We start from the raw sequence: 17,406 nt of genomic DNA, 5'->3' as shown, positions 1-17,406 counted from the left end.
AACAATTAATTGTTTATGCAATAAACCAATCAATTAAAAATGTAATTTACAAAGCAATCAAACAAGCATTAATCCATCCACAGGGAGTCAGAGGTGAGATGGAGCCTCTTCAAAGGCGGTACGGAAAGGCAGCATCCAACCAGAAAGGTACAAACATTGGATTCCGTTGTAATTGTTCAAATTATCAATGAAATTATATCAGTGGTAATGCCCTATTTATATTTCCACTCCAGGTATTTACTCGCCAGTGCTGGGCTCAAGGGATAACTCCTCCCCTTTGGGTGGGGACAGAGAGCGGATCCGCCTGCTGGACCTATCAGGCAATGAGCTGGACTGTCTGTCATGTTTGATGGGTCCCGGTTCTGTCCAACAGCAGCTGCAGTGCCTGTATCGACTGGACTTGAGCCAGAACAACCTTTCTGAGTTCCCCTCTGTGCTCTGTAAGGTATGGGATCTGTTCAGAAGGCTTCAGATGATAAATTGATGCTGCAAAATGCCAAACAATATGGTGCAGTCAATGTTCTGCGTTGGGCAAGATTGTGTCATCCTAGTGTTTGGTTAGCCTACAGAATATTGCAGTTTCCTTTTGGTTTGTTACACAGTATGACACTAAATGGGTTTGAGAGACCAGTCAGGATTCAAGATGGGTTTGTCAACTTAGAGCGCTTCTGAACTGAGACCGCTCTCCTCCAGAGGCAAACCCATTTTGTTGTTTCTCATTCTGTCCCTCCCAGAGCAGATGTTATAGACATACACTCACCTAAAGGATTATTAGGAACACCTGTTCAATTTCTCATTAATGCAATTATCAAATCAACCAATCACATGGCAGTTGCTTCAATGCATTTAGGGGTGTGGTCCTGGTCAAGACAATCTCCTGAACTCCAAACTGAATGTCAGAATGGGGAAAAAAAGGTGATTTAAGCAATTTTGAGCGTGGCATGGTTGTTGGTGCCAGACGAGTATTTCACAATCTGCTCAGTTACTGGGATTTTCACGCACAACCATTTCTAAGGTTTACAAAGAATGGTGTGAAAAGGGAAAAACATCCAGTATGCGGCAGTCCTGTGGGCGAAAATGCCTTGTTGATGCTAGAGGTCAGAGGAGAATAGGCCGACTGATTCAAGCTGATAGAAGAGCAACTTTGACTGAAATAACCACTCGTTACAACCGAGGTATGCAGCAAAGCATTTGTGAAGCCACAACATGCACAACCTTGAGGCGGATGGGCTACAACAGCAGAAGACCCCACCGGGTACCACTCATTTCCACGACAAATAGGAAAAAGAGGCTACAATTTGCATGAGCTCACCAAAATTGGACAGTTGAAGACTGGAAGAATGTTGCCTGGTCTGATGAGTCTCGATTTCTGTTGAGACATTCAGATGGTAGAGTCAGAATTTGGCGTAAACAGAATGAGGACATGGATCCATCATGTTTTGTTACCACTGTGCAGGCTGGTGGTGGTGTAATGGTGTGGGGGATGTTTTCTTGGCACACTTTAGGCCCCTTAGTGCCAATTGGGCATTATTTAAATGCCACGGCCTACCTGAGCATTGTTTCTGACCATGTCCATCCCTTTATGACCACCATGTACCCATCCTCTGATGGCTACTTCCAGCAGGGAAATGCACCATGTCACAAAGCTCGAATCATTTCAAATTGGTTTCTTGAACATGACAATGAGTTCACTGTACTGAAATGGCCCCCACAGTCACCAGATCTCAACCTAATAGAGCATCTTTGGGATGTGGTGGAACAGGAGCTTCGTGCCCTGGATGTGCATCCCACAAATCTCCATCAACTGCAAGATGCTATCCTATCAATATGGGCCAACATTTCTAAAGAATGCTTTCAGCACCTTGTTGAATCAATGCCACGTAGAATTAATGCAGTTCTGAAGGCGAAAGGGGGTCAAACACAGTATTAGTATGGTGTTCCTAATAATCCTTTAGGTGAGTGTAAGCCAAACATATACAGTATCTCACAAAAGTTAGTACACTGCTCACATATTTGTAAATATTTGAGTATATCTTTTCATGTGAAAACACTAAAGAAATGACACTTTGTAGTAATTTACAGTGAGTGTACAGCTTATATAACATTGTAAATTTGCTGTCCCCTCAAAATGACACAGCTTTTCATGTCTAAACCATTGGCCACAAAAGTGAGTACACCCCTAAGTGAAAATGTCCAAATTGGGCCCAAATGTCAATATTTTGTGTGGCCACCATCATGTTCCAGCACTGCCTTAACCCTCATGGAGCCCTCAGGCTTTCTTGTGCATCCTCTTTAGAAGAGTCTTCCTTCTGGGATGACAGCCATGCAGACCAATTTGATGAGGTGTGCGGCGTATGGTCTGAGCACTGACAGGCTGACCCCCCACCCCTTCAACCTCCGCAGCAATGCTGGCAGCACTCATACATCTATTTCCCAAAGACAACCTCTGGATATGACGCTGAGCATATGCACTCAACTTCTTTGGTCGACCATGGCGAGGCCTGTTCTGAGTGGAACCTGTCCTGTTAAACCGCTGTATGGTCTTGGCAGCTCAGTTTCAGGGTCTTGGCAATCTTCTTATAGCCTATGCCAACTTTATGTAGAGCAACAATTCTTTTTTTTAGATCCTCAGAGAGCTCTTTGCCATGAGAACTTCCAGTGACCAGTATGAGGGAGCGTGAGAGCGATAACACTAAATTTAACACACCTGCTCCCCATTCACACCTGAGACCTTGTAACACTAACGAGTCACATGACACCAGGGAGGGAAAATGGCTAATTGGGCCCAATTTGGTCATTTTCACTTAGGGGTGTACTCACTTTTGTTGCCAGCGGTTTAGACATTAATGTCTGTGTGTTGAGTTATTTTGAGGGGACAGCAAATTTACACTGTTATACAAGCTGTACACTCACTACTTTACATTGTAGCAAAGTGTCATTTCTTTAGTATTGTCACATGAAAAGATATACTCAAATATTTCCAAAAATATGGGGGGTGTACTCACTTTTGTGAGATACTGTATTTGCATTGCTTAATTTAATACATAAAATACTTACTCCACTTATCAGAGCCTGAGGAGTCTCACTCGTCTAGATCTCCAAGGCAACCAGCTGCAGTCGTTGCCGGCAGAGCTTCTGGCCCTGCCCTCTCTGAGCATGCTCAATGTGTCACGCAACTGGGTTGGCCCGCACCTGACCCTTGACGCCGCTGTCACCTGCCCTTCGCTGAAGCAACTAAACCTGTCCTTCAACCACATCAGCACCTTTCCCCAGCAGTTGGGCAGGGTCATGGAGCGGCTGGAGGAACTGTGTCTGGATGGGTAGGATGGAACATCTTGTTATTCAGTATAAAAACTAATGTTATTTTTACGGGATTGGTGGAATACTCCCAAAGGGGCAGATCCATGTGGTACCCCGGTCAAATTAATCGTTGTCATTTTAAGTATGTCTTCGATGTCCTGTAGATCTTACATTTTCTATGAGAGTTCTGACTGACCGTACCCTTGTTCACCTTTTCCCTCTCCTTCAGGAACAGAATGAGCGAGCTGTGCTCTCCTCTGATTCTGCCGGAGATGAAGCTCCTAGACGTTAGTAAGAACAGTCTGGAGAGCATCTCCAGTGACTTCCTTTCTGGCTGCCCCAAGCTAGAGACCTTCAGTGCCTGTACCAACCAGCTCAGTGAGTACATGGTAAACCATGGTATCAATGGATTTGTAGTTGTTTTTTTTATCATCCGTCACAGTCATTCAGCTCTAAGAGATTTATTCAAAACTTCCAAACATGGGATTCTACTGCAAACACATTCACGGATATTCAGCATTTTTATGGACCAATTAACGCTAATTTGCATAATATGCAATATATTTTTTCAGATAAGGACATTGATTTTAGTGATCATCCCTGGTTGTTCCACTTCTATAGGTTCCCTATCTGATCTACCTTCCAAAATAACAACATTGAAGCTATCACACAACCAATTCACTTCCATTCCTGAGGCCATTCTTGGTCTTCCAAAGTAAGTAGGATGTTTTCACGTTTTTGACGAAGACATATACCGTATATTGCTGAATATTTGGTGTATTGACTTTGTTGAGTAGTTCAGTTAAAACTGTGTTTATTAGTTTAAAGAAATCGGCACTGGTAAATCCCAGCTTCCTGTTTGGCCCATAGTTTAAGGTCAGTAGACATGCGGGCCAATGACATATCAGTTCTACCGAGGCCATCCGCTTGGGCGTCAGTCAGCCTTCGTGAGCTGATATTTGGTCAGAATCACATCAAAACCCTGGATCTGAGTGGACCTGTCTACAAATGGGCCCGGCTAGAGAAACTGCACCTGAGTGAAAATAAGCTAATAGAGGTATATTCTTATACTTTATTCATTTATATTTAGTAACCAAACTCATCTCACACCTTGATGCTAATCTGCAAGGTATATGGATATAGATTGGTTAATTGGTAGTGCTTCTGACCTTTGAACCCTGTCTGTTTAAGATCCCCCCTCAGATTGGACTGCTGGAGGAACTGACCTCTCTGGACGTGAGTCGTAATGGTGGCCTGGTTTCCTTCCCTGACGAAATGGGCAAACTGGGCCGCCTCTGGGACCTGCCTCTGGATGGACTGCAGCTCAGCCTGGACCTCAAACACATCGGCAGCAAGACCAAGGACATTGTCAGGTGAATGTCTGCGTCGGTTTGTACATACCAGCTTTAGAGGCTGTTGAAGAGGGTTCAGTCTAGGTTCATCAAATTATATGTACACAGTGTCAAATTATATGGACAAACTTAGTCCAGATGTTTTGGACTAAGTTTGTTGTTTTGGCTGGATGAGGCTTTTGGTTGGAAGGGAAATGTGAGTACAAACACACCCACCATCCCTCTCTCCACCTGTCTATTTCTATGTTCTTTTAACGAGGGCGATCGGTACAGTGTAGGTTGCTCATTGCCTGTGGGTTTTGCCATTTATGATATTATGGTGCTGAAATCGTTATTAATAGTATTGTATACATGATTGTGTGATGGCCGTAAATTACCCCAGATGAGAAGAACTTAATGTATAGTCCTAACGTCTACTCTAGACCTAACGTCTGAGTATTGTTGTGCATTTTCAATGGTCAAACTAATACATGTCAAAAATGTGTTCACCCAACACCAAAAAGTGAGATTTGTTTAAAACAACTCGGTATCACCACTTTAATTCAACTTGCAACCGAATTTCCCTTCCAACCAAAAGGCTAATCCTGCCAAAACAGTTCATTGAGTCCCCTGTCTGTTCTGTAACCCAGGTTTCTCCAGCAGCGTTTGAAGAAAGCTGTACCGTATTTCCGAATGAAGCTGATTGTGGTAGGTAATGCCGGCAGTGGGAAGACTGCTCTGATCCGACAGCTGATGAAGCTGAAGCGTTCCCAGTGGCAGTCTGAGCTTCCCACTGCGGGGATTGACGTCAGGGACTGGACCATCCGTGATCGGGACAAGAAGAACATGGTACTAAACGTGTGGGACTTCTCTGGTGGGTCACCTCTCCGTTCTGGTCTTGTTGTGGATTTCAAGATCTTTCGAGTAGTTACGTATGTGTCATGATTAAATGTTCTGGTCTTGATCCGGGCCTTAAATGGTCCATGATGGGTCTGGGAGTGGATGGGCTTGGTCTTAGTGTAGATTGAAGAGTTTGTGCTCACTACCCAGGTGGAGAGGAGTTCAGTGGGTCTCACCCCCACTTCCTGACGCCCCGTGCCCTCTACCTGGTGGTGTATGACCTCAGTAAAGGTGCCGTCCAGATGGATGCCCTTAAACCCTGGCTGTTCAACATCAAGGTGATTCACAACCCTTCCAAACCTGCACAGGCAGTCACAACCTTGTGAACTCCTTTTGGCTTGTGATCAACTCAGTTTCTCAATATCTGTGTGTTTGTTTGTGTGTGTGTGTGTGTTCTTTGTGTGTGTGTGTGTGTGTGTGTGTGTGAGTGTGTAGGCGGTGGCCCCCTTGTCTCCAGTCATTCTGGTAGGGACACATACAGACAAAAGCGATGACATCCAGCTTCAGGCATGCCTAGATAAGACCCGGCAGGAGCTCCTTAACCACCAGGGTTTTCCTGCCATCCGAGACTACCACATGGTGACTGTAAGTGAGGACTCGGACACCATCAGCAGACTGCGCAAGGCCATCGCCAGGGAGGTCACCAGCTTCAAGGTAGCTTGGTTTGTTAACGTTCATTTTCACCCTGTTTTCACTCATCCTCAATTCAAGTGTCACTGACTCTTTTCTAAACTCTTACAGCTTGCCTGCAATTCTTGTTTGTTTTACACATATCACCAGTAATTGTTTTTGTTCCATGGATATCACTGAGGCAACTACAGAAGCCCCCCTAAGTGATCCAACCATCTCGCTCCCGCTATCCCCCAGATCCAGGGGCAGCCAGTGATGGGGCAGCTGGTCCCGGAAAGCTACGTGGAGCTGGAGAAGAGGGTCCTGCTGGAGAGGGCCAGGGTGCCGCGGGAGTTCCCCGTTCTCAGGCACCACACCCTGCTGCAGCTCATCCAGGACAGTCAACTGCAGTTGGAGGAGGCTGAGTTGACCCACGCCGTACACTTCCTCAGCGAGGCCGGTGCGTTGTTTTGGCTAGAAGTTAATCTACGTTGATGTGTTGATAGCCTTGGTCGTAGCCTCGGCACCCCCTGATGAGGCTTCAGTAGTCTGTTGGTGTGTCGGCGAGACACACGTTATTATCGGAGTTAGACGTGCGTCTTCCGTGTGTTTGATATCCGTTCAAAAGCACCCCCTGGTCAAAACATCATGTACCCACAGACATGAATATATTGCATCAAATTATACCTAAATCAGCATTAAATGTGGGTGTTAATTTGGATTGCACTCCGTTACCAAGCACAAATTAAAGATTTACTTTGTGTTAAAGCAAGATACCTTTGTAGCATGCTTTATTGCAATGCTAAAAGTATAATTTACTTTTAGCATTGCAATAAAGCATGCTAAGAAGCACTAAGATAGCACTAAGATATACCTTCAAAAACATACATGACATTAAGACCTGGTCCTGATTGTGAAAAGTATATTAAGTGACCTTTAGTGGATGTGGATCTATTTGTTTGTAGGAGTCCTTCTGCATTTTGATGACCCTGCGCTTCAGCTCAGAGATCTCTACTTTATTGATCCCCAGTGGCTGTGCAACATCATCTCACAGGTAGACTGGGGAATCATTATCCTGGTGCGGACAAATACTCCCATTTATATACTAATCTAACCTTAACATTTATCCCAGTTGCAACTTTTTCCCTAAACATCACACACAAGCTGAAAAAAAATATTTTTTACCTTGCTGGAATTGGCTAAAGATCCCAACAAGATCAACCCTTTCTTGCTTTGCTGTCTTTGCATCAATTTTGGGTCACCTACACATCCTCCAGCCACGGCTTTCCTCCCTATTTCTGAGTAGAAGCTGACTCTGAAGAGCTCAGGGTTTTGGGAGCCCCCCAATGGAGTAGTCCAGCGCTCAGTGGTGGAGCGACATCTGTTTGACAGCAAGTGTTTCCCGAGGAGCCACCTGACCCAGTATTTTAAACTGCTGGAGAAGTTCCAGATTGCTTTGCCCTTTGGAGAGGACCAGCTTCTAGTCCCTAGCAGGTGAGAGCGAAACCAGATTTGCCTGATCTTAGTATAGTTTGGAAATTGAAACTGTCTCAAAAACCTCCATGCCGAGTCTAACCTCCATGCCCCCCCCCCCCCCCAGTCTGTCTGAACACCGCCCTGTGATCGAGTTGCCCCACTGTGAGAATTCTGAGGTGATCGTGCGTCTGTATGAGATGCCCTACTTCCCCATGGGCTACTGGTCCCGACAGATCAACCGCCTGCTGGAAGTCTCCTCCTTCATGCTCCATGGCAGAGGTACCAGAGGTACTGGTTCTGTTGAGACTGTAGGACAGATGGTGACATGTATGAGGTTTTAAGGAAAGTGAGGAATGAGTCGCTCAGTAAATGAATAAACAATTGACGTTATTAATGACTGTAAATATATATAAATTAATATTCATAAGTATATACATGCATACATGAGGTTTTTTTAAGGAGAAGGAGGAATAATTCAGTCAGTGTACTGATAAATAAATGAAGTTGACAGTTCTGTTTTTAAGTCAGCTATAAATTAGAGAACAGCTTCATGCTGTTGTGGCTAAGGGTTTGTGTTGGCGTTAATGCAGAGAAAGTGCCACGTCCCAACCGTATCTACTGGAGGAGAGGCATCTACCTGAGCTGGTCTCCCGAGGCCTACTGCCTGGTGGAGGCTGCCAATGTAGGAGACAACCCTGCCAGTTTCGTCAAGATCACTGTGCCATGCTCCTGCAAAGGTACTGGAACTGCCCAGAAGCCTAGAGATTAGTTTTAGTATGGATTAAATGTATTATTTCTTAAACCAGGACCCAAGTTAATGTTTGCTCTTTTGGAATTTTTGTCTTTAGTTTTAACAGTCTACTTGTACAAAATAGACGTATACATGTACTGTGGGGAGTATTTGATACACTGCTGATTTTGCAGGTTTTCCCACCTACAAAGCATGTAGAAGTCTGTAATTTTTATCATAGGTACTCTTCAACTGTGAGTGACGGAATCTAAAACAAAAATCCAGAAAATCACATTGTATGATTTTTAAGTAATTAATTTGCATTGGAAAACCTGCAAAATTGGCAGTGTATCAAATACTTGTTCTCCCCACTGTACATGGATATATAGATGTACAAAATGGACGTGTACAGACTTAGATGATTGATATTATGACGACATCACCACCAGGTCGTGTGTTGCTGGGTCAGGTGGTGGACCATGTTGATTCTCTCCTGGAGGAGTGGTTTCCAGGTCTCCTCAGCACGGATATCCATGGCAACGGGGAGGCCCTCCTGAAGAAGTGGGCGCTATACAGCTTTGGGGACGGACAGGAGTGGAGCCAGATACTGCTGGAGGACCTGTTCACTCGCATAGATGAAGGTAAGTCTGTTAACCCACGGTTTATACCTGTGCTAGTCATGTTTTGGGGAAATTCCATTGGAAGAAGACATCACAACAGATAACACAGCTTTAAGGTGCCTGTTCTCAGCCACCCTAGACAGAACACAACAGTACTGGGCATGTCCCTGTTTCTTGGCAGGGATTCCCACATAGATACACAAAGAGCCACTTCAACAGTGACTGTAACAACACTATCTACTGTCCATCTGTCCCCATAGACTGTTTGTTGGTTAACCCAGAGGACCCTCACTGCACAGTGCCCATCTCTCAGATCTCCCCGGACCTCATCCTCAGTGACCAGCCAGCTGGGATCATTCTAGACTGTAAGGAGTTGGAGATGGAATGTACCAAAGACAACCTACTGGGTGAATAATAATGCATTTTATTATTATAGAACCTTCTCTCATAATAAAATTACAAATAAATAAAAAAGCACAAAAACTATTGCCAAGATTTAAAAAAACAAAAAGACATTACTGGGACAATAACGTATCTCAGCAGATACTTTTTCATAGACACAGTCTGCTATTAACAGATATGGTCGTCTTCTGAATCTAGGAGATGGTGGTTTTGGGTCTGTCTATCGAGGCATCTACAAAAAGGAAGACGTGGCCGTGAAGATATTCAACAAGCACGCCTCTGAGCTGTATATCCACCGACTACTCCGACAGGTAACCTAACCCGAAACAGCTGCGTCAGTGCCACGCAGGAATAGCTGCATAATGTGGGTGGTTTGCTAACATTTGCTGATCCTGGAGACTTCGACAGGGAAGGTCCCATAGCAGAGGGCACTGGTTTCAACATGAAGTTGAGATTCCTCCCTGGACTGGTTTCACACAAACCGAACATCTGGAACGTAATTTGCTTGCTGCCTCTTCCCTCTACGTCTGTCCCTCTCCAGGAGCTGGTGGTGTTGGGTCGTCTCCACCACCCCAGCCTGGTGGGTCTGCTGGCGGCCGGGACCAGTCCTCATCTCCTGGTGATGGAGCTCGCCCCGCGGGGTTCCTTGGACTCTTTGTTTGAGCACGAGAAAGGCAGCCTCAACCGGAAGCTCCAGCACCGCATTGCCCTGCAGGTCTCTGACGGGCTCAGGTATGTTCATCAGCCAACAGAAACGACCTCACGGTTACGCACACTCACACACACTGTTCAGCGATGTTCAATTTCAAATGATGTCCACGTAGATGAACATGTTTAGATTTTTTCATCCACTTTGGAAGTCTCCCTGTTTAGACAGCTTGTACGTCACTGTTGTTCGGAATTCCCATCCATGCGTCCAGGTATCTCCACTCATCCATGATCATCTACCGGGACCTGAAGCCTCACAACGTGCTGCTGTTCAACCTGAAGGCTGACTCGGAGATCATCGCTAAGATCACTGACTATGGCATCTCTCAGTACTGCTGCAGCATGGGAGTCAGGAGCTCCGAGGGGACCCCAGGTACCAGCCCATACCTCGACCTGTCACGCTTCACATTCCCTTCCTTCACCTCCTTCCAGCTCTCAAGTCTCTCGGCTTCTCCTCCCACATTCCTCTGAAACCTCCCCATTCCCCAGGTTTCCGAGCGCCGGAGGTTGCCCGTGGCAACGTGATCTACAACCAGCAGGCGGACGTGTTCTCGTTCGGCCTGCTGCTTTATGACCTGATGACCTGTGGCGAGCGCATCTCGGACGGCATGAAGTTTCCCAGCGAGTTTGACGAGGTCGCGGTTCAGGGCAAGCTGCCAGGTAACATTAACCGGGCGTTCTGCGAATTTGCCTTTTAAGAAAATCCAAGCAGGGCTGCAGTATGCTGGTAGCACTTTACTTGGGTAATCAATCTGAAGATGCTTTACAGATAATCTACAGACTATCAATTACATTTAAATTAACTATCTACTAACCCTAACTTTAAACCTCATCTTATTTCAAACCTTCAACCCTTTTCCTAACTCTCCTTCACTTATTCTAAACCTAACCCTAATCTTAACCTTGGCAAGCATTAACTTTGTTTTTAATAGTTTGTTAATAACACGGATGTCTGTAGTGCATCAACAGATGGTCATTTTAACTATCCAAATAAAGTATAACCTCCTGTATGTGCCTACGGCTATCTGAGAGTGGGTATAGATGAAAACCTAAACAAAGCAGCGCACGAGATGGATCATTGGTTGTGTGTCTCCACAGACCCGGTGAATCACTATGGCTGTTCTGCCTGGCCGGGCTTCCAGGGCCTCATGAAGGACTGCATGATGGAGAGGCCCCAGGACAGACCCACCTCCACCCAGGTTACTGCACTGCTGTATTTACTGCTAGAAGCCCTAACTTTGGTACTCTTGGAGGCATGTTAGCCTATGTTCGCTACCCGAGAATACGTTTGAAGTATGCAGTGAAAGCCGTTGATAGAAGACTAGTAAACCCTTACGTCCCCATGGTGCATGGAAGCGGTGGATTACAGCCGAGGGGGGTGTGGGACCTGGTGGACTGGCATGGCATGGGTGCTGTTGAAATCACTTGACCCTATCAGACAATATAAGTTTATGGAGGACCGCATTGAAACCAGGGCTGTACCTGACAAAAAAGGATAAATCTGTATAGTCTGTTATTATTTTGGGAAGACACATCTTTCTCACCTTCATGACTGAAGTTTGTTCACTTCACAGATCTGGATATGTGCACCCACTTCTGCATTGTAATGTACTGTAATGCCTGAATCCAATGGATATAACTCAACACAATGTCATAATTCTGTCTGACTTCAATAGAAACAAAGATGTTTCTTTGTTAAAACAGCCGAGTATTGTGTGAAGTGTAGGTGATTAACAAACTGTTTGCAGGTGTCGTACCGATGTTTTTCAGTCTTCACGCTGTTTCCTTACTGTGACCGGGTGTGTGTGTGTGTGTGTGTGTGTTGGTGCGTGTGCATACGTGTGTGTGTGTGTAGATGTTTGACAGGCTGAACTCTGGGGAGATGCTGTGTCTGATTAAGGAGGTGGTGGTCAGCCGGGCTCCCAATGCCCAGTGCTTCACGGTTGGCTGCAGCGGTCCCGGCTCCACCCCCAGGGCCTGGGTGGGAGGGGGCAGCAGCACTCAGAGACTGGGCTGTGTTGCGTCAGTCGACTTGGACACGGAGATGGTCACAACACAGGTATTCAGAGCACCGGTTCTTGCCGTGCAGGTATTCCTGATGTCAAATAGTGTTTGCGTTACAGTGACTCATGTAGATACGTGGGGGTCAAGTATTCACACAGGCACAAGTCCTGGTGACGTTATATTTTCTGACAAATACACCGTAGATTTTCTTGGCCGACGGCCTCGTGAAACACGGACCCAACCACACAGATCCCAAAAAAATCGCTAAACGCTTCATTCCCCCTCCAGCAGGTTGACACGAGTCCTGTCTTATGCCTGGTGACTGTCCAGTTCCCGGACGCGGTGTGTGATTGGCTGGTGGCTGGGACCCAGTCGGGGGCTCTGGTAGTCATCAGTACAGAGGACCCGTCCACCTGGCACCACCTGCAGAATGTCACCGATGCCGTGACGTCACTGTTCTTCCACACACACTCTAAACGCAGGTAAACGTTGACTTGCATTACCGGTCATTTCTGGAATATGAATAATTTTTTTATGTAAAATGACAATACAGGCTGTAGTGTGTATTTACAGTAGCGATTTACTTTCAGTCAAAGAAAGAACTACCTGTTAGTTGGGACGGCGGATGGTGTTCTGACGGTATACGAGGACTCGGCTCTCCAGGTGAAGGGCGGCCAGCCAGTCAAGACTCTGGCCATTGGGAACGTTAACACACCATTGATGTGTCTGGGCCAATCAGGTCACTCCCTGGACAGGACCACTGTGTGGGCAGGCTGTGGGACCAGAATCCTCTCCTTTACTGCCAACTACGATGTCTGGAAGACCATTGACACTAATCCACAGCACCTCTGCCAGTGAGTGTACACTAAACCCTAAACCCAACCCCCTCTAACAGTGAGTGTACACGAAACCTAAACCAAACCACCTCTAACACTGAATGTACACTAAACCCTAAACCCAACCACCTCTAACAGTGAGTGTACACTACACACTAAACCCTAAACCTTAAACCACTACCATTACCAGTGATGTTCAACTTCATTGGTTTATTCCCACAGTTTGTCTGCCTGCAGTACTTTTGATCTGTTATCTGAGTGTGTGTAGTGAGCTGCTGTTGTCCTCTCCAGACAGCAGGGGGCAGTGAGCAGCGAGGCATGTGTGTCCCGTATGGTGGTGGAAAAATATGTGTACCTCAGCAAGGCTGGAGGGCAGAGCGTGGAGGTGTGGGACAAGAAGAATGACAGGATGATCGACTGCATTGACTGTGTCCACCTTCTCAGGTCAGCTAAATGTGCGACCACACACACACACAAACGCACAGACATGAGGGCAATCCTACATAAACGTGTTTGAAAGCCCACTCCGTGTTCTTGGTCCACAGACAGGGCCGGCGACCCAGGAAGGCTGGCTCAGAGTCGGACTTTGGAGTGGAGACTCCGACCCGGGCCAGCGTCAAGTCTCTCCACCTGCAGCCTGCCACCGGCACGCTGTGGATCGGCACCCGTGGAGGCCTCCTGCTCCTGGTGGAGCTGTCCAACCGCCAGCTGCTGCAGGTCTTCAGCCCACGCTGCCAGTCCGTACGGAGCATAGTCTCTGTATTTATAGGTAACACCTGCCTGTCTGTCTATCAAACCTTCTGTCTACCAACCTTGTGTCTGTCTGTCTGCCTGTCTGTCTGCCTGTCTGTCTGCCTGTCTGTCTGTCTATCAAACCTTCTGTCTGTCATCCCGTGTGTTTTTCAGCCGTGTGTCTGTCTGTCCATCTGTCTGTCGGCCCGTGTGCCTGTTGGCCTGTCTGTCTATCAGTCGGTTGTCTGTCTATTTGCATGTACTTCTATATATAATGAATTTACATTTTTTGTCTAATGTTTTCTTTGATCTGTGTTGTCTGTCTGAAGCTGTATCTCACTGTGACCTGTCATCTTAATTGATGACAGATGCATCTTTCTCCATGTTTGCATAGTAATGACAAGTTGACAAGCTCATATGTGTTATTTTAATATTGTAGAAACACTAAATCGTAAAGATGTGGTCCTGGTTTTGGGAAGAAGACTGTCCCAAGACAGAAATCAATGTGGTAAGAAAGAATGTGAAACACTGTATACCTACACATGGCCTATATAGCAAGTGAACTAAATAAGATGTGTGTTTACTGTAAATGTATAACTTTACTGGTATTATAAGGACATGACATCTGTCCAAGTTAGGAAATGTTTCCTATGAAAAGCTAAGTTAATGTTTCTGATTATTGTTAGTGTTTTATTTAGGTTTAGGCTTATGAGTTTGTTATGTTTGAGCATACTGTAGGGTTAGGATTATTGTTAGGGTTTTATTCAGGTTTAGGCTTATGAGTTTATGTTATGTTTGAGCATACTGTAGGGGTTAGGATTATTGTTAGGGTTTTATTCAGGTTTAGGCTTATGAGTTTATGTTATGTTTGAGCATACTGTAGGGTTAGGATTATTGTTAGGGTTTTATTCAGGTTTAGGCTTATGAGTTTATGTTATGTTTGAGCATACTGTAGGGGTTAGGATTATTGTTAGGGTTTTATTCAGGTTTAGGCTTATGAGTTTATGTTATGTTTGAGCTTACTGTAGGGTTAGGATTATTGTTAGTGTTTTATTTAGGTTTAGGCTTATGAGTTTGTTATGTTTGAGCATACTGTAGGGTTAGGATTATTGTTAGGGTTATATTCAGGTTTAGGCTTATGAGTTTATGTTATGTTTGAGCATACTGTAGGGGTTAGGATTATTGTTAGGGTTTTATTCAGGTTTAGGCTTATGAGTTTATGTTATGTTTGAGCATACTGTAGGGTTAGGATTATTGTTAGGGTTTTATTCAGGTTTAGGCTTATGAGTTTATGTTATGTTTGAGCATACTGTAGGGGTTAGGATTATTGTTAGGGTTTTATTCAGGTTTAGGCTTATGAGTTTATGTTATGTTTGAGCTTACTGTAGGGTTAGGATTATTGTTAGGGTTTTATTCAGGTTTAGGCTTATGAGTTTATGTTATGTTTGAGCATACTGTAGGGGTTAGGATTATTGTTAGGGTTTTATTCAGGTTTAGGCTTATGAGTTTATGTTATGTTTGAGCTTACTGTAGGGTTAGGATTATTGTTAGGGTTTTATTCAGGTTTAGGCTTATGAGTTTGTTATGTTTGAGCTTACTGTAGGGTTAGGATTATTGTTAGGGTTTTATTCAGGTTTAGGCTTATGAGTTTATGTTATGTTTGAGCTTACTGTAGGGTTAGAATTATTGTTAGGATTTTATTCAGGTTTAGGCTTATGAGTTTATGTTATGTTTAAGCATACTGTAGGGTTAGGATTATTGTTAGGGTTTTATTCAGGTTTAGGCTTATGAGTTTATGTTATGTTTAAGCTTACTGTAGGGTTAGGATTATTGAAGTGTAATAATGTGTGCGCGGGTGTGCATGTGCGCGGGTGTGCATGTGCGCGGGTGTGTGCATGTGTGTTTGCCCTTAGACGAGGAGTCTGTGCTGATGGTGTGGAACAGCTCTCTGCCTTTGGAGGTCAAGGACTTGAAGAAACACAGTGAGATGAGAGGGGAGATCACCGCCAAGATGAGAGAGCAGGAAAATGACTGACTGTTCGACAAACGGCCTCAGCTGAGTAGGGAGTCTGTTCTTTATACTGCACCCCCGTCCGACATTACCGGTCATGTCAATAATCCAACCATAAATCCTGTACAACACTACCCATACCCATAGAAAAAACCGTGACGAGAATTTGTAGTTACCAATTACTGCTCTATTAACTTTTTGTTTGTGCACAGAATGCGATTAGAAAAGGGATTTCTTTGAAGACTCGTGGAGTGATGTTTGTCTCTTTCACGGCTCTAGTAACAGAACAAAATTAGATTTTTTCATTTCCTGTGCCCATAGACAAACAACATCTCTATAAATGATGTTGTCTGACAGCCCATTCCCATTACACTTCTGGTCCGGTCAGAAGTCATGACATTGCAAATACAGTTGACAAGATCAGGTTGTTTATTTGCACTGTTATTCATTTCTGTTGTCTCCTCTACAATGCTGTACGTTATAGTTCTGCATGCTGTATTTAGGTGCATACTTTGACCATCATCCCAAGCTGTTGAAAGCACTGACTTGGGTTTCATTAAAACACTCCTGTGAATGTAATTATGAAATTGTTTATATGACTAAATATGACTAATTATTTTGTTTATATGACTGAGGACTCAGTAATTTTGTATTTTTTTTAAAGACGCTTCGTGTTGTTTGTTTTGTGTCATTTATCTGCAATATAACCATTATATGACCACAAAAGTAAAAGGACAATTACACTTTTTTCTACTTGATGTCAGATGGTTCCTCTTCCTGAAGTTGTCTATGGGCCAGGACAAAACTGAATCATGGATTACACTTTCTATTATCAGTCACTGTAAACCTCCACAACCAGTAGATAAAAACATCTGTAGAAGTCATCAAAGCATGTGACCATTAAAATAAATCTAAAACATATTGGTGATTTGGTCATAAAAAATGTAACATGCTCACACAATGATTACTTCCATTGAGTTTGTTTTACTGGCAGTTTCTGAAGTTTTTTTATTGTCTGTTTAAAGGGGGAAAAAGCAAGGATTAAAGTTGTTCTTGCCCAGACTACATTCAAGCTAAAGAAAAATAAAAACAAACAAGAAAAATTATCCTTTAAGGTGACTGGAAAGTAAGCCATAATATTAGAATGATTGCCTCTTAAGGCTCATGTGTGATTATTTATTCAGTTAATCAGTATACATATGTATGTTTGTTTACCAAATATACCCATTGACTCCTGCACAATGGATGGACACCATGTCTTTTGTCAACATACAAATGTTGTGGCATTGTAATTAATGGTGACTTTTGTACTTGTAATGTCTGATGTTGCATCTCAGTAAATTTGTATGAATTATAGAATTTTTATACTTTTGCACGTGTCCTATCCCTGCATATAACTTTCTCGGGCCTGAGTTAAAATAATATCTTTTGGCCACTGGGTAGGATTAAATTGTTGGATTCAAAAGTGTCAGATGGCATAAATTGGCATCTGTACGCTAAAAAAACCATCATAACAGTATATAAGTCACTGTCTCACAGGCAATACTCTACTGCCATATTGATATAGCCTTGTGTTTTATTACACAAGTTATGTCCGTATTCTTTGTTTGATCTAAGTCACAATTATCATTTCCCCTCATGGAACAATTATGAGATGAGGACAACACAAATAACTACACAGACATCTGTGCCCAGTATGGACCAATTTTGATCTTTAATTTCAACAGGGATAAAACGACATTGCGTT

General features: G+C 44.2%; 1 protein-coding gene across 6 annotated transcripts in view; it reads left to right on the top strand.

Annotated features, from left to right (window-relative positions):
* Nucleotides 1–16,580, top strand: part of lrrk2 (leucine-rich repeat kinase 2) — a 28,352-nt gene extending 11,772 nt beyond the window's left edge. For 3 of the 6 annotated variants that reach the window (XM_020040361.2, XM_010897871.3, XM_020040362.2), the window contains 29 exons: nucleotides 84–147; nucleotides 234–445; nucleotides 3,070–3,320; nucleotides 3,530–3,678; nucleotides 3,922–4,015; nucleotides 4,171–4,357; nucleotides 4,492–4,673; nucleotides 5,282–5,505; nucleotides 5,682–5,809; nucleotides 5,967–6,185; nucleotides 6,399–6,600; nucleotides 7,106–7,194; nucleotides 7,447–7,634; nucleotides 7,741–7,904; nucleotides 8,207–8,353; nucleotides 8,796–8,987; nucleotides 9,227–9,373; nucleotides 9,567–9,679; nucleotides 9,910–10,100; nucleotides 10,289–10,449; nucleotides 10,566–10,736; nucleotides 11,175–11,275; nucleotides 11,932–12,135; nucleotides 12,369–12,562; nucleotides 12,671–12,934; nucleotides 13,208–13,360; nucleotides 13,462–13,685; nucleotides 14,088–14,156; nucleotides 15,562–16,580. In XM_020040361.2, the coding sequence (XP_019895920.2) occupies nucleotides 84–147; nucleotides 234–445; nucleotides 3,070–3,320; nucleotides 3,530–3,678; nucleotides 3,922–4,015; nucleotides 4,171–4,357; nucleotides 4,492–4,673; nucleotides 5,282–5,505; nucleotides 5,682–5,809; nucleotides 5,967–6,185; nucleotides 6,399–6,600; nucleotides 7,106–7,194; nucleotides 7,447–7,634; nucleotides 7,741–7,904; nucleotides 8,207–8,353; nucleotides 8,796–8,987; nucleotides 9,227–9,373; nucleotides 9,567–9,679; nucleotides 9,910–10,100; nucleotides 10,289–10,449; nucleotides 10,566–10,736; nucleotides 11,175–11,275; nucleotides 11,932–12,135; nucleotides 12,369–12,562; nucleotides 12,671–12,934; nucleotides 13,208–13,360; nucleotides 13,462–13,685; nucleotides 14,088–14,156; nucleotides 15,562–15,683 (4,806 nt within the window). In that variant the 3' untranslated portion in view covers nucleotides 15,684–16,580. Of the gene's footprint in view, nucleotides 1–83; nucleotides 148–233; nucleotides 446–3,069; nucleotides 3,321–3,529; nucleotides 3,679–3,921; nucleotides 4,016–4,170; nucleotides 4,358–4,491; nucleotides 4,674–5,281; nucleotides 5,506–5,681; nucleotides 5,810–5,966; nucleotides 6,186–6,398; nucleotides 6,601–7,105; nucleotides 7,195–7,446; nucleotides 7,635–7,740; nucleotides 7,905–8,206; nucleotides 8,354–8,795; nucleotides 8,988–9,226; nucleotides 9,374–9,566; nucleotides 9,680–9,909; nucleotides 10,101–10,288; nucleotides 10,450–10,565; nucleotides 10,737–11,174; nucleotides 11,276–11,931; nucleotides 12,136–12,368; nucleotides 12,563–12,670; nucleotides 12,935–13,207; nucleotides 13,361–13,461; nucleotides 13,686–14,087; nucleotides 14,157–15,561 lie in introns of those variants that run through there. The other 3 variants (XM_020040365.2, XM_013138837.3, XM_020040363.2) reach the window with 2 other exon arrangements.
* The last annotated feature ends 826 nt before the right edge of the window (nucleotides 16,581–17,406 follow it).

Source organism: Esox lucius, chromosome 19 (genome assembly GCF_011004845.1).
Source record: "Esox lucius isolate fEsoLuc1 chromosome 19, fEsoLuc1.pri, whole genome shotgun sequence".
Taxonomy (NCBI): Eukaryota; Metazoa; Chordata; class Actinopteri; order Esociformes; family Esocidae; genus Esox; species Esox lucius.
Note: the sequence above shows the minus strand (reverse complement) of the source record. Positions and strands in the feature narration are given on the sequence as shown.